Below are 16,381 nucleotides of genomic sequence, written 5' to 3'. Positions count from 1 at the left end.
TCCAGGTCTTTGCACATTTCTTTATAATAACTAACTCTGTCTTCTTGAGCAGCTCTTTGAAATTTTCAGTTCAGCTCTTTTATCCTGTCATTTCTTCCATCTGCTTTAGCTATTCTCCATTCAAGGGCAAGTTTCAGAATCTCTTCTGACATCCATTTTGGTCTTTTTCTCCTTCCCTATCTTTTTAATGACCTTTTGCTTTCTTCACGGATGCTGTTCTTGATGTCATCCCACAATTCCTCTGGTTTTCAGTCACTGGTGTTCAATGTATCAAATCTATTCTTATGTCTCTCAATTCATGAGGGATATCACCAAGGTCACATTTTGCCTCTTGTAGATTTGTTTTAATTGTCTTCAACTTCAACTTGCATATGATAGTTGATGGTCTGTTCCACAATCAGCTCCTGGCCTTGTTTTGGCTGAAGATACTGAGCTTTTCCATCGCCTCTTGCCACACATGTAGTCAATCTGATTCCTGTGTACTCCGTCTGGCAAAGTCCATGTGTATACTGACCATTTGTGTTGCTGAAAAAAGGTATTTGTGATGAATAAGTTGTTGGTCTTGTAAAATTCTATCATGAGATCTCCAGCATTATTTCTATCACCAGGGACATATCTTTCAACCAATGATGATTCTTCTTTGTTTCCAACTCTTGCATTCCAACCACCAGTGATAATCAACACATCTTGATTGCATGTTTGGTCAATTTCAGACTGCAGAAATTGGTAAAAATCTTCAATTTCCTCATCTTTAGCTTTGGTGGTTGGGGCATAAATTTGAATAATAGTACTATTAACTGGTCTTCCTTGTAGGTGTATGGATATTATCCTAAAACTGACAGCACTGTATGCAGGATAGATGTTGATATATTCTTTATGATGATGAATGCCACACCATTCTTCTCCTATTTGTCATTCCCAGCATAGTAGATCATATGATCATCTGATTCAAAATGGCCAAAACCAGTCCAGTTCAGCTCCTCAATGCCTATGATATTGATCTTTATTTGTTCCATTTCATTTTTGAAAATTTCCAATTTCCTAGATTCATACTTAGTACATTCCATGTTCTAATTATTAATGGGTGTTTGCAGCTGTTTCCTCTCATCTTGAGACATACCACATCAGCAAATGGGGGTCCCAAAAGCTTTACTCTGTCCACATCATTAAGGTTAGCTCTGCACTGAGGAGGCAGCTCTTCCCCAGTCATATTTTGAGTGCCTTCCCTGAGGGGCTCATCTTCTGGCACTATATCACACAATGTTTCGGGGCTATTCATAAAGTTTTCCAGTAATATATCAGACAGTGTTTCACTGCTATTCCTAAGGTTTTCACTGGCCAATTCTTTGAGAAGTGAATGGCCTCTTCCTTCTTGAGTCTGCCTTAGTCTGGAAGCTCCACTGAAACCTATCCACCAATGGGTTACCCTGCTGGCATTTGAAACACCAGTGGCATAGCCTCCAGCCTCACAGCAACACTCAAGCCACCACAGTATGACAAACTGACAGACAAATTTGTCTCTCTTAGTTGTTCCAAACTGCTCATTTCCTAGTCTCCCCTGCCCTGCTCACTTAGCTGGCCTGCCCCCTGAGCGCTCCATACAAACACCAGCCTTCTGCTGCTCCCATGCTGACCTATTGCAACCTTCCCCCCAGGGGGCTCACTCCACACACCCAAACAGCTGCCTTCCACTGTTCCCAGGCTGGCTTACTGCGCCCTGCCCCCAGGGATTGGACAGCTTCCTAATAATATAAATAAGTCACATGGCACACCTGTGAGGGTATAAGGTATAAGGAACAAGGTACATGTTACCTTAATGTGGGGTTTGGTCAGTTTAGCCATTCCCTTAGACTTAAAAATGAGCCACCCTAGAGGTGGAAAATGGGGAATCTCATTACCTTCAAGAAAGAAGAACCAGGAGTAGAGCCCACCCTTTGGATCCGAGATCCCTGAAATGAACCCCCTCAACCCATGAGACAGAGACAAGTGAACCTCCTCAACACCTGCTGAGACAGCAAGACGCAGCAGCAGAGATACAGTAGCAGCAGGACCAGGAGACCTGGAAGAAGGCCTGGGAGGAGACAGAGCAGTGGACTTCCTGCCTATGGAACAAGAAAGCTGTGTGCTTTGGGGCAGGCAGGGTATTGGTGTTTCTAGGTACATTTCTGTGAACCAATGCTCCCTGACCCACAGAGCAAGAAAGCTGAGTGCCTTCAGCAGGGGGCTTACTGGTGGAGTGGGGTACCTCTGAGCACTAAAAGAGCTTTGCAATACTAGCCTGAGAAGAGCAGAGGCCAAGAGGCCATGAGGTCGAGGAAAGGAGAGAGGTGTGCCTATGGGCACTGCCAAGAAGAAGCTGTTCTGATTGAAGAAGCATATACTGAGTCATTTCTGATTCTGAATTGTCATCTGCTACTTCCCTACAAGCCCCATAATCATGAGTACTGTCTGTGAGTTCCATTTGGTGTTTGGAACAAATTATGGTACCCAGTACAGAAGTACATTGTGCCATGGGAAAGACCATTGCTGTTAGAACTGGTAAAAAAGTTGGAGGGTAGAAGCATGTCTACTCTCTGCCTCATAGCAATCAGCCCTGGGCTGTTGATGTTGATCCTCCTCCCCGCTTGTGAAGTTAGAGAAGGTCAGATGTCTCCCCTAAACAATTTTTAAATGGTATTGCTATTTATATACTATGAATACAGACTGATACTCCTCCCTCTGCCACCACAACACTACTATCTTACTTGTGAAAAAAAATCCGTAAAATTCTATTGGTATCATTTTCCTTAAAGTGGAAAACTGTTAAATACTAGCTATTACACATGTATGTTGTTGTCTTAGACACTACTGGATAATCATTAAGAGAGTATTCTGTCCATTTAATCTTTTAATGAAAGTATTACTATGACTAGCACATGCAAGTAGTTATCTCTAACACCAGCTTAATAGTTAAATAAAAATATACCTGTTCCAACAAATGGATCAAAGACAATATCATTTTCTTTCACTTTTCCATGATTGGCCATGATGAATGATAAACCAGCATCCATACTTGTATTTCCAATAAAGTGTCTCTTTTTGACACTATATGACTCGATAAGCTCCCTCTGTCCATCTGCAATCTAGATCAGAGGTATTTTTAAAATTAGTATAACCATTCAGAAAAGATTTAAGATAATCATTCACAATAAAAAAAAAATCCTCACCAGTGGGCCAATAAGCAACATCATGATCAATGGAGAAAAGATTGAAATTGTCAAAGATTTCATTTTATTTGGCTCCACAGTCAACACCCATGGAAGCAGTAGTCAAGAAATCAGACATCGTATTACAGGCAAATCTGCTGCAAAAGACCTCTTTAAAGTTTTAAAAAGCAAAAAAAGGATGTCACTTTGAAGATTAAGGTACACCTCACCCACGCCATGGTATTTTCAATCACTCCATATGCATGTGAAAGCTAGACAGATGAACAAGGAAGATCGAAGAAGAGTTGATGCCTTTGAATTACAGTGTTGGTGAAAATTACCGAAAATACCACAGATTGCTAGAAGAACCAACAAATCTGTCCTGGAAGAAGTAGAGCTAGAATGCTCCTTGGAAGCGAGAATGGCCAGACTTCATCTCATCTACTTTGGTCAGGTTGTCAGAGGGAACCATTCCCTGGAGAAGGATATCATGCTTGGTAAAGTGGAGGGTCAACGGAAAAGGGGAAGGCCCTTAATGAGATGGATTGACACAGTGACTGCAATCATGGGCTCAAGCACAGAAAGGATTATGAGGATGGATCAGGACTGGGCAGTGTTTCATTCTGTTGTAGATGGGGTCGCTATGAGTCAGAGGCAACTCAATCGCACCTAACAGTAACAACATTCACAATAAAACAACATTCTTGATGATGAGACCCTCTTACTACTTTCTACAACTCTAAACTTGTTCCTTTAAAAAAATGTGACTGAGGTAGTTATGAACAGATATCTTCTCTTTCTTGATGTCTTTCCATTTACTATGTCTTTTCAAAGCATATTTGAACTGGATTTGAAAGCAATTATCCCAGGTGTCTGTGGTGAATCAATGTGGCCTATCCTAAATGGCATCCTTCTGTAACATGAGCCACAGCTTGCACTTACCCATCAAAAGCCTCCAGGGAGGAGGCAGAACTGCTCTGCAGTAACTCTATTTCTTTTCAGAATAGAAAACGGAGGCTGGAAAGCTCCACAAATGAGAACCCTGCCTTTTCTCTGCTTTATTAAAAGAAGCAGTGCACATATTCACTATCATTTTAATCCACACAATAGTTCTGACTCTTCAGCTGCTTTACATCTCTACAGGTAAGAAGTTAAGTTTAACTATTAGAGAAACAAACTGGGTCTAGCTTTTAAAGCTAACAACAAACGGAGACAGAAGGAACACTTGCTTACCCATCTACCAAAATAAATATTATGTGGATGTTCAGGGATGCAGTTCGGGTCCAAACCGTAATCCTCCAAAATAGAGAATACATGCTGTGGCTTCTTTAAATTCACTTTTCCTTCAAATGGCAAAAACTCAAGTGCCTGAAAAATAAAAAACAATTCTAATGTACTACAAAAATTTAAAAGGAAAAATGGTGCTTATGTAATAAGCACCTTGCAAGTCTGGTGTCAGTATCAAACAAAACAAAACATGAAAAGTAACATAAAATACAGTATAAAATAAGCATTTCACAGGCATTATGTTTTATATGTCAACAGAGGCTAGACTAGATTAATCTTATAGAGCTTTTGTTAAACTCACATCTATTCGTTTGACTTTTTCTTCTTGTGTCAACGTTTTGTTAAATGTATGAATCTTTATTTTGTACGTAGAGTCTGAATGTAGATATGGGACCTAAAATAAAAGCAGATACTATTTTAAGCTCAGTAATTCTACACTACCTGCAGATATACCTACATAAAACCACATTTCATTACGTACCATCTTCTCCACAGGGTAGTTTTTAAGGGAACGGTACAGCTCCTCCGGAGATTTTCCCTGGCCCCAAAGTTCAAATATAGACCTAGGGGATAAATGATCAGTACTAAGCTCAGTAAAGAAATCAGTTCACACAGTAACACTTAACCATTACTCCACCAGTTCTTTATGCCCAATCCACTAAAACAGTTATTGCTAATACTTTCTAAGAAATTCTGGAAGAAAATACAGCTTAGATCCAAACCACACGTAGGACTTGAACTTTACAAGAAGCAGGGAAAGTTCAACGTAAGTCGGGAGGGGTTTTCTTTCAATTTTTCACCACTATATTTTATACTACAAAAAGAAAATAATACAATAAAATTACTAAAGTAATTTAACTAGTAAAAATCTGCAGGAAATTCAATTTTCACCAACATTTAAAAAAATAAGTAGGACCAGATAAAAATGTTACTACTAATTATTTACCTAAGGAGCTCTGGTGGCACAGTCCCTAAGGCGTTTGATTACTAACCAGAAAGTTGGCAGTTCAAAGCTACCAGCTGCTCTGTGGAAGGAAAATGAGGCAATTTACTTCCATAAAGATATACCACTTTGGAAACCCAATGAGGGGTTGCTATGAGTCAGAATTGACTGATGGCAGAGGGAATATTTAGCTACTATTTAATAACATTTAGTTACCCATAGTCACTATCATAACTACTATAAAAACAAAATTCTTACTATTAAAAAAAAAAACATTTCCAGTCCTCATCAGATTCAAAGAACATTTAAACAGTTAAAGCAAAATTTCACTGCAATGTGATTAAACAGCTTTTAGAGTTGGTTGTAAAAGAATCTGATCTCTGTATCAGCACAGTTTTGATCATCTAAATTCAACTACTTTAGAATTACAAGTACTGCTACAACTGGAATGTAAATGCTATCATTTGAAAACTAATTCTTCCTTTTATTTCTAGAATATTTATAGAGAAAAGGCTTTTATAGCCATCCTACTCTTACTTTGTTGTTGTTAGCTGCTCTCGACCCCATGCACAACTGGAACAAAATCCTGCCTGGTCCTGCACTGTCTCCATGATTGGTTGCAGGTTGGATTACTGTGATCCGCAGGGCTTTCATTGGCTGATTTCCTAAAGTACATCCCCCCAAAGGTTTTCTTCTAGTCCACCTTACTCTTAAAGCTCCACTGAAACCTGTCCACATCATAGTAACACACAAGCCTCCCCAGAGGACAGGTGGCCACTCACGAGGTGCATGGGCTGAGAAACCAATGCAGGTCTCTCACATGGAAGGAGAAAATTCAACCACTGAACCATCACTGTCCACACACATACACAACACACACACACTCTCTCTCTCTCTCTCACCTAACTATCACTTAAAGACTAACATCGGTTATGCAAAACATATGGTGAATAAAAAGCAAACAAAACCAAAAAAACTATTAGAAAAAGATTTCCCAAAGTCATGAATACTTGGGCTTTCAGGATTGTTTTATTATTCTCAATGCTTAAAAATTATAAGCTTGTTTTATTCACTCATTCATTCAACAAATATTTATTCACAACTACTATATGCCAAGAACTATTCTAGGCACTGGGACAGAGCAGAGAGCAAAATACACTGCTCTTATGAAAGTTATATTCTAAGGGAGAGGAAAGATTCCTGAAGCATAAACTTAGGGTAGAACAGATAACTGTCAATCTGAAAACGACTCTGGGTAGACAAAACTTTGAAAAACAAAAATAATAAAAAAAAAATAGTAAGAGTTAACATTAACATAATCCTAAGTACAAGAGCCACCAGCCACCTGGTAGCTTGCATGTTGCTTTGATGCTGAAGCTGTGCCCCTGGTATTTCAAATACCAGCAGTATCACCATCACCACAGTGGGGCTTCCAGACTAAGATCAACTAGGAAGAAAAGTGGTAATGTATCCCCAAAAATTATCCCCAAAAGGTAGACAACAGAACACTAACTCCCCTGCTTTGGACATGCCAACAGGAGGGATCAATCACTACAGGAAGACATCATGTCTAGTGAAGTAACACAGAGGGGCAATGAGGGTGAGGGAGACCCTCGGTGAGACGGACCAGCACCACAGCCGCAACGATGCACTCAAGCGTGCCACTGATGTTGACTGGCCAGGAAACATTATTCTGTTGTACATAAGGTCACCATGAGGCAGAGTCAATTCAAGAACAGCTATCAACATAAGTATAAAAGACTGGTCTAAGGACATTTAATAGTCACTCATTTATTCCTTTTGGCAACCTTATGTGGTAATTGCCAGTATCCTTACCCATTTAACCAAAGAGGAAACTAAGGCACAAAGACCTTAAATAACTCTCTCAGGTCACATGATAAGTGTTAGAACCAGATTAAGCCAGTTGGTCTGGCTTCAGAATCTATGATCTGTATCAAAATGGTATATTGTTTCTCAGAAATAAAAATGCAAGAAAATATAGAAATTCCAAGCCATTTATAAATGGAAAGGAAAGGGGCAAACAGTTCATAATTATCTTCACAGTTCATAATTATCCCTAATCAACTATTACACAGTATAGTGTAACAACTAAGCTTATAATGATAACATAGAATCAATAAAATGTGAAATAATACTCTATATTCCTTTTCCTACGAGCTCTGGTAGCATAGTGCCTAAGGCACTTGACTGCTAACCAGAAGGCTGGCAGTTCAAACCCACCAGCCACTCCTTGGAAGGAAGATGGGGCAATCTACTTCCACAGTGATCCTGCCTCAGAAACCCAAGGAGGGGTCTCTATGAGTCAGGTCCGACTTGACAGCACATAACAACAACACTCCTTTTCCTGAAGGAAATTATGTAACATATTAACAAATTTATATTTTAAATGGTCAGAGTGAAAAGATTTGCATCTAATAGCATAAGCCTCAGTTAACACTGAAACATTACTTTATAATAATACCTTTCATGATTTATAGGCACTCTGGTAGTATAATGGTTAAGGCATTTGGCTGCTAACCAGAAAGTCAGTGGTATGAACAACCAGGCTCTCTGCGGAAGAAAAATGAGGCAGTTTGCTTCCATAAAGATTTACAACCTTGGAAATCCTATGGGACAGTTCTACTCAGTCCTATAATGGTCGCTATGAGTTTGAATCAACTCAGTGGCAGTGGGTTTGGTTTTTTTTCAAATGGTAGTTCTATTCTTACTTTTTTGAGGAACCCCCACACTGTTTTTCCCAACAGCTGTACCATTTTGCATTCCCACCAGCAATGGACGGGGGTTCCAATTTCCCCACATCCTTGCCAACATTTATTTTCTGCCTTTTTTAAAAATCTTAGACAAACTTAAATGTGGCATCTATCCTATTAATAAAACAGCATTTATATTTCATATTATACTCCTGTTTAATATGGAAGTTTCAAACAATTATTCTAAAATAAGTGCTTCTGCACTTCATCACTGACAATGTCTCATCCTCAGTTTCAGCAGAATGACTCTCCTCTGTTCCCCTACCACCACCCAGTGGCAAAAGCATGTAACTGCAATGTAAATTGAAAATACGTGTGCACACCACACACACACACACACACACACACAATCTGCACATCTACTTTCTGACAATATAGCAAAAGGGAGGTAAGAGCAGTTATGAGGAGTATAATACATACTCATGCAGGTGAATATTATAAGTATCTCTTACTTGGCACACACTGTCCGTTTCATTAAGTTTCTGGCAATATCTTCAGAGGGAATGCTTAGAATCCAAAATGGAGACTGAAAGGAAAAATAACAATATACAATTTATTTCCAAGTGATTATGTGCCCTCATACGCTTTTATGCAAGAAGTCAAAAAGAAGATTCCTAGTTCACGTAAGAATACATGATTGATTCTAAGCAAAATAAAATCACGCCAATAGTAAAAAATAAAAATACATAAATAGGTGACCTGTTAAGATAGATAATACAATGCAAAAAAAAAGCAAGAACACTTTTATAAATGACCCTATAGGTGAAAATATTAGTAAATATAATTTAAGGTTAATTTTGCATTTGCCCTTTTATTAAAGTTGACTGAATAAAAAAAACTAATGTACTCTATGCCTTATAGTACAATCTCTATATTTTTTCCTTACAATTATTCCTTATAATGCAGGTATTTTATTATTAACTTCTAAGTGATACATTTCTTTTTTTGCTACATGATTCTTCTCTTCCTAGGTACTTGTGGCCACCGAAGAGGTAGATGAAGGGCTCTCTGGAATGCCCATGATAGAAAATCACAGGATTTATGTTTAAATTATCATTAATTTTTATTATTTATCATTTCCTGTAAGGAAAAAAAAGCCCTAGGTGCATTAGGGGAGCTTCCCTAATCCCCTGTCTCAACATTCAAAATTAAGGGCACTTTTAAGGCCCACTCAAATAACCTCTTGTCAGAAAACAATAAAACCCAGCAAGACACTAACCTCACAGTTTATCAAACTTATCCAATTCAACCCACCCTCTCCCTTCTTTTCTCCTCCTCCTCTCAAGTGAAAATACAAGTCCAACTCATAGGACTTTCAACTTAAGTTCTTTCAGCTCTTGCAAAAAATTCTCCCTGTCAGATCCATTCTTTCTTCTTCCAGTATTTATACTACCCTTGAGAAAAATACAAAGTAACCCAAGCAGGAAAAAAGATTGTCATCTTAGTATTATTTTTATTAGGAAAATTTAAAAGCAACCTGACTGAAAATGCAATGATTAGATCATTAAGATAGAGCTAGTCAATGGAAACTACTACGCAGCCATGTAGGTGAATGAATGCTGTGCAGGTAATGAAGGCTGTGCAGCGACATGTGTCTGCATTAATGCTATCAGTGAAAAGAACACACCTCAAAGCCAAGGACAGGCCAATTACAACTGAGAAGGAAAGGTATTTCTAAAAAGACTGGAGGGAAGAGCCACCAAGTCATAAAGCAGGTCAATGAAGAAGAACTGTGAATGGTTTTTTCTTTTTCTCAAACTTTTTCAAGCACATGCTGATAAATTATCATAAACAAGATACAAAGCTCACCATCTTACATAATACACAATTTCAAAGTTTAAAATGATTCCCAATGGAAGCCCAAAGTTCAGCTACTAAGATTATAAACTCTAAGTATACTTCAACAGAAGAGAGCCCATTTTTCAATGAAAGGACACAGATACAAATTATGGTACAACTAAATTAAAAATTATAAACTAATAAAGTCAACAAATACTGGAAGTAAATCTAAATTAGTCTGCAGAGCTACCATTTTTTCAAAATATCCTTTTTATTCGATTACCCATAGAAACAGATATAAGTAACTTCACAATTATAAATTTAAGATTTGCAGTTCTTCTCTCAAATCCCAAGCTTCTACTGTTAAGTATACCACATAGGGTCTCATATAAAAATATAATTTAACTTACCTTTCCATAAGCTTCCTGACTGCTAGTGAACTGACCTCCAAAAAGTGAAAGCAAAGATTTTATTTCCTATAATGAAAATATTACAGAGAATACATTTTAACATTATACCAAAACCAAACTCACTGCCATTCACTCGATTCCGACTCATCCTGACCCCCCCCTTTGGGTTTCTGAGGTGGTAAATCTTTACGGAAGTAGATTGCCCAGTCTTCCTTCCACAGAGTGGCTGGTGGGTTTGAACCACCACCAACCTTCTGGTTAGCAGTCAAATGCCTTAGGCACTACGAAGCCAGAGCTCCTTTTTTTTTTAACATTACACTTACATTCATTTTCAGTTTTTAGTAACCACATTTCTAATAAAACACTTCAAAATTGTTCCCCAAGAATGTTATTAGTTGTATATCATTTGTATCATTGCAAAAAGAATTGCTACAGGATGCTGTAGAAGAGATTCAAGCATCAGTTAAGGGCTTATGATGACCGCTCTTTCAGATTCCTTCTCTCCCTTAAAATTCACAGGAAATGTTGCAGGAAGAATATGAAGAACTCAATAGCTGTTAAGAGGAAAATTAAAACATTTTGGCTACCTCACATTACACAGAGAGAACTTTCAACCAGTAACTTTATAGAAGGGAAAACCACTACTAATCCATTAATTATTGTTGTTGTTATGTGCTGTTGAGTCAGATCCGACTCATAGCGACCCCTCCTTGGGTTTCCGAGGCAGTATCACTACGGAAGTAGATTGCCCAACCTTCCTTCCAAGGAGTGGCTGGTGGGTTTGAACCACCAGCTTTCTGGTTAGCAGTCAAGTGCCTTAGGCACTATGCTACCAGAGCTCCCATCCATTAATTAGTTGCTCCTTATTTTCAGCATTAAGCACGTATTTATCCTAACAAAAAGGGGGAACATTAAGAGTAATTAATGAGCACAAAGATTCAAGAGAAGACTGAGACAGAAACCCAGGTGTCTTAATTCAATTTCTCAAACTGTTTAATGGAATGGAAATGGTTAGAAAATATGAAACAAATAATAATTTTGGGAAATTACTAAGAACCATGTTGTTGTTATGTGGCCCTGACTCAACCTCCTTTCTGAGGAGTGGCTGGTGGGTTTGAACCCCCAGCCTTCTGGTTAGCAGTCAAGTGCCTTAGGCACTATCCTACCAGAGCTCCCACTAGGAACCGTGGGTAAGTGCTACTGTTCAAAGTGCCTGCACTAACAAATTGGTAGAGATAAGAACAAGGGCAGACACCTTTGAAGCAAGTTTTCAGGAATTTCTGTAGTGGCTACAAAGAACTTTCTAAAAGTCTTGAACTAAGAAAGTTGGAAGAACTATTTCAATGACTTGTAAGGCTTAGTCCAAGGGCTAGCACAAAACAGACATTTAATAAATATTTATCAAATGAATGAATGAATGACTGTAAGGTGCTCAGCAATTGCCAGTCTGTGGAAGGAAGTGGCCTACGTTCTTTGTTAAAGTAGGTTTCAAAGGGTGTAGGAAAACTCTACCCTACAGTTTAATAGAGAAGATTAAAAGTTCCTAATAAGGATGCCTTGGAAACCCAAGGAGGGGTCGCTATGAGTCGGGGCCGACTCGATGGCAAATAACAACAACAACAACAATAAGGATGGAAAAACAGTCAAGAAAGCTAGAACTAAAAAATTCTAATGAGTCAGAAAAGATTCAAACTCTGTGTTAAGATATTGTTAATGAGATAATCTGATACAACACAGACGATAAATTTTTCACAACACTTAACTAAAAAAGCATGTGGTTCTTCCCATAAAGTAGCAGCTCTGTAGATGTGGTTTACAGACACAAACCTCTGAAAAATCCCCAAGGTCAAACCATTTTCATAATAACACTAATGTTCTATTTGTTGGCTTTTTGTTGATAAGTGCAGATATAGTCCAAAAGCAATGGTGGGTATAGTACTGCACGTTACCACAAATCAAGTAGTGGCACCAAACTTAATAGTCACTGTATTCATCACCATGTGTGGAGGTTAAGTTTGTGTGTCAACTTGGCTGGGCCTGGTTGAGTGGCTGGGCAGCTCAATGCAGTTATTCCCCATGGTGAGATTAGTAATTAACTCCCTGGTGGAATCTATTGGAACAGCTGAGTAGCTGTTTTGGGTATGTGGTCTGCTTCCTGTATATAAGAAACAGCTTTGGGAATGGTCTCCAGCTTATGGCACACTGAAACCCCACATGTAGCTGCATTTATCAGCCTGCCATGTTCTGCTGACTTTGGGACTTTTAATGTACTTGAGTTAATGGCCTGCTGTGTAGTTTGGTAACACCAGGACTGTGCCTTTTTATTTGTCAACCTTGAGCTTGTTAGCCTCAGCAGCCAGTAGCTGCCTGAGTAAAGAGACACCTAACTTCAGTGGGCCGGGAGCAGGAGGCAGAGCTGAAGCCCAAGGTCAAGGGGCTTTCACACAGCCACTAGAGCCTGGCACTTGGAACTCAGACTTCTAGCCTCCTGAACTGCAAGAGAATAAACTCCTGTTTGTTAAAGCCATCCCATTTGTGGTATATTCCTGTCAGAGCAGCACTAGGTAACCAGAACACCATGTACTTACATTAAAAAAAAAAGACCCATGACCATATAGAGTCAGCAGACAATGTTTCTACATGCATACTTGTATACACTGTAAGAATGTCCAGGTATATAGTACAACTGACAAGGGGCAAGGTTGTGGTGGCTTCTTGGCCACAGCCAGCTACCCGGAGGAAGCGAGGAGTTGGATCTCTGAGCTCAGGACCATGGTCACAGGAGACACCAAGCTCAACTGGCATACCATACTACACAAAAACACTGTACTACATTCTACTTTGGTGAGTAGTGACTGGGATCTTAAAAGCTTGCAACCAGCCATCTAAATGCAACGATGAGTCTCTCCTCATCTAGAGCAAAGAAAAATGTAGAAAACCAAAGACACATGGAAACAATTAGTCCAAGGGAGTGGCAGACCATGCAATCTTTAGTCTCTATGACCATGAGACCAGAAGAACTAGATGGTGCCTAGCTACCACTCTCAACCCCTTGGAGGGGAACTGGTACAGGAGATCCTGGATAGAGTGGGAGAACAACGTGGAACAAAACTCAAAAACATAAAAAAAGACCACGTTTGCTGGTCTGATAGAACCTGGTGAAACACCTGAGACTACGGCCCCTACCCACGGTTCAGGTCTGGAACTGAACTCATGCCTGTCACTTCCAGGCAAACAAAAGACAAGCATATGAGCTGAACATTCATATTAGGTAGATGCACTCCTTGGAGTGAACAATCATGGGAGAACAGAAGTGCAGTGTTTGCACAGGGAAACAGCTTGGGGGTGGGGGAGGAGTGCATGGGAGGGAAGGACACAGGGAAGAAGTTAACTATGGGGAGGAAGTGGGAAGAAAGCTGTTAAACTGTGGGGAATTGCAGTCAATGTCATCAGACAAAATGTGTATGAACTACTGTATGGGAAATGAATTTGCTCTGTAAACTTTCACCCAAATCACAATACAAATTTAAAAAAAAAGTTTAACTTAAGAATGTCCTCGATAAAGAAGTAAAAGTTATTGTTTTTAGTAAATATCAACATTATGGAAATTATAAAATGTCAACCTTTGAGTTGTCTGTGTGAAATAGGGTATCATGCATAAACCACTTCTGTTCCATACTCAAGTACAACAGTTATTGCAAGGAAAAGCAGGTGGACAACTGCTTAAGTTTTGAGTACAACTAGACACAATTTTCACAGAATACCACTTCTTTTCTTTCCCCCCAACACTCATCGTCACTTTGTTGTACTATGGTGGCCTGTGTGTTGCTGTGATGCTGGAAGTTATGCCACTAATATTTCGAATACCAGCAGGGTCATCCTTGGTGGACAGGTCTCAGCGGAGCTTCCAGACTAACAAAGATTAGGAAGAAGATGTGGCCAAGTCCACTTATGAAAAACTTAAGTCACTGAAAACCTAATGAATAGCTGTTGTTGTTATGTGCCCTCGGTTGGACATGACTCATAGCGACCCTTCCTTGGGTTTCGAGGCAGTATCACTACGGAAGTAGATTTCCCCATCTTCCTTCCGAGGAGTGGCTGGTGGGTTTGAACCACCAGCATTCTGGTTAGCAGTCAAGTGCCTTAGGCACTATGCTACCAGAGCTCCCCTAATGAACAGCCGGGAAATATTATCTGATACAGTGCCAGAAAATGAGCCCCTTGAGTTGAAAGGTACTCAAAATATAACTGGGGAAGAGCTGCCTTCCCAAAGTAGAGTTGACCTTAATGACATGGATGGAGTAAAGCTTTCTGGACCTTCATTTTCTGATATTGCATGATTCAAAATGAGAAGATACCCATTAATAATTGGAATATGAAATGTACAAAGTACAAATCCAGGAAAATTGGAAAGGTGTCAAAAATGAAATGAAAAACATAAAGATCAACATCCTAGGCATTCGTGAGCTGAAATGGACTGATTTTGCCCATTTTGAATCAGAAAATCATATGGTCTATTATGCCAGGAATGACATATTAAAAAGGAATGGTGTCACATTCACCACCAAAAACCACATTTCAAGATCTATCCTTAAGTACAAAGCTGTCAATGATAAAATATCTATACACTACAAGAAGACCAGTTAATACTACTATTATTCAAATTTACACATCAAACAGTAAAGCCAAAGATGAAGAAATGAAAGACTTTTACTCACTTCTGCAGCCTGAAATTGACCAAGCATGCAATCAAGAGGTATTAATAATTACTGATGATTGGAATGTGAAAGTTGGAAATAAAGATGAATCATCAGTAGTTGGAAAATATATTGGCCTTGGTGATAGAAATGACACTGGAGATTGCATAATAGAATTTTGCAAGACAGATGACTTATTCCCTGCAAATACCTTTTTTCAACAACATAAACAGCAGCTATACAAATGGACCTTGCCAGATGGAATACGCAGGAATCAAACTGAGTACATCTGTGGAAAGAGAAGATAGAGAAGCTCTATCTATCTGTGGGTTCAGGGTGTGTGTCAGGGCTGTATCCTTTCCCCATACTTATTCAATCTGTATGCTGAGCAAATAATCTGAGAAACAGTCTATATGAAGAAGGCATCAAGATTGGAGGAAGACTCATTAACAACCTGCGATATGCAGATGATACAACCTTTCTTGAGGAACATGAAAAAGATTTGAAGCACTTACTGATGAAGATCAAAGTTACAACCTTTAGTATGGTTTATACCTCAATAAAAAGAAAACAAAAATCCTCACAACTGGGCCAATAAACAACATCACAATAAATAGAGAAAAGGTTGAAGTTGTCAAGGATTTCATTTTACTTGGATCCACAATCCACCTCCATGGAAGCAGCAGAGAAATGAAACAATGTATTCTACCAGGCAAATGTGTTGCAAAAGGCCTCTTTAAAGCTTAAAGAGCAAAGACGTCACTTTGAAGACTAAAGTGCTCCTGATTCAAGCCATGGTTATTTCAATAGCCTCATATGCTTGTGAGAGCTGACAATAAATAAAGAAGACTGCAGAACTGATGCACTTAAACTGGGATGGTGGTGAAAAACATACCATGGACTACTAGAAGAATGAACAGATCCATCTCGGAAAAAGTACAGCCAGAATGCTCCTTAGAAATGAGAAAGGCCAGACTTTGTCTCTCATACTTTGGTCATGCTGTCAGAGGCACCGGTCCCTGGAGAAGGATATCATGCTTGGTAAAGTAAAGGAAAAAGGAGAAGACCCTCAATAAGATGGACTGATAGAGCTGCTGCGAAGATGGGCTCAACGTGGCAAGGATTGTGTGTGCTTGAACAATTTCTCTTAGAAAGATCAGCATGAGGCCGGTCCCCATGAGGCAGAGGTCAAAGATGTCCCAAATGTCCAAACTACCATGCCACTCCATCATTTCAGACATTAACTCCTCCTCCTCCTCCCAGTAATTTCCCCAGTCTTAGGGTTCTGTATTTCGCTGTAACGCCTCAC

General features: G+C 39.2%; 1 protein-coding gene across 1 annotated transcript in view; it reads right to left on the bottom strand.

The window, feature by feature from the left end:
• The window catches only part of TRMT11 (tRNA methyltransferase 11 homolog), an 86,037-nt gene that overhangs the window by 61,849 nt on the left and 7,807 nt on the right, over positions 1-16,381 (bottom strand). Inside the window, exons 2-7 of the mRNA XM_007946593.1 lie at positions 10,376-10,441; positions 8,639-8,712; positions 4,954-5,035; positions 4,774-4,866; positions 4,419-4,553; positions 2,966-3,122 (exon numbers count right to left, since the gene is read on the bottom strand). Of these exons, the coding sequence (XP_007944784.1) occupies positions 2,966-3,122; positions 4,419-4,553; positions 4,774-4,866; positions 4,954-5,035; positions 8,639-8,712; positions 10,376-10,441 (607 nt within the window). The remainder of the gene's footprint in view (positions 1-2,965; positions 3,123-4,418; positions 4,554-4,773; positions 4,867-4,953; positions 5,036-8,638; positions 8,713-10,375; positions 10,442-16,381) is intronic.

The sequence above is a fragment of the Orycteropus afer genome, unplaced genomic scaffold (genome assembly GCF_000298275.1).
Source record: "Orycteropus afer afer isolate SDZICR_OR568_19922 unplaced genomic scaffold, OryAfe1.0 scaffold00167, whole genome shotgun sequence".
Lineage (NCBI taxonomy): Eukaryota > Metazoa > Chordata > Mammalia > Tubulidentata > Orycteropodidae > Orycteropus > Orycteropus afer.
Note: the sequence above shows the minus strand (reverse complement) of the source record. Positions and strands in the feature narration are given on the sequence as shown.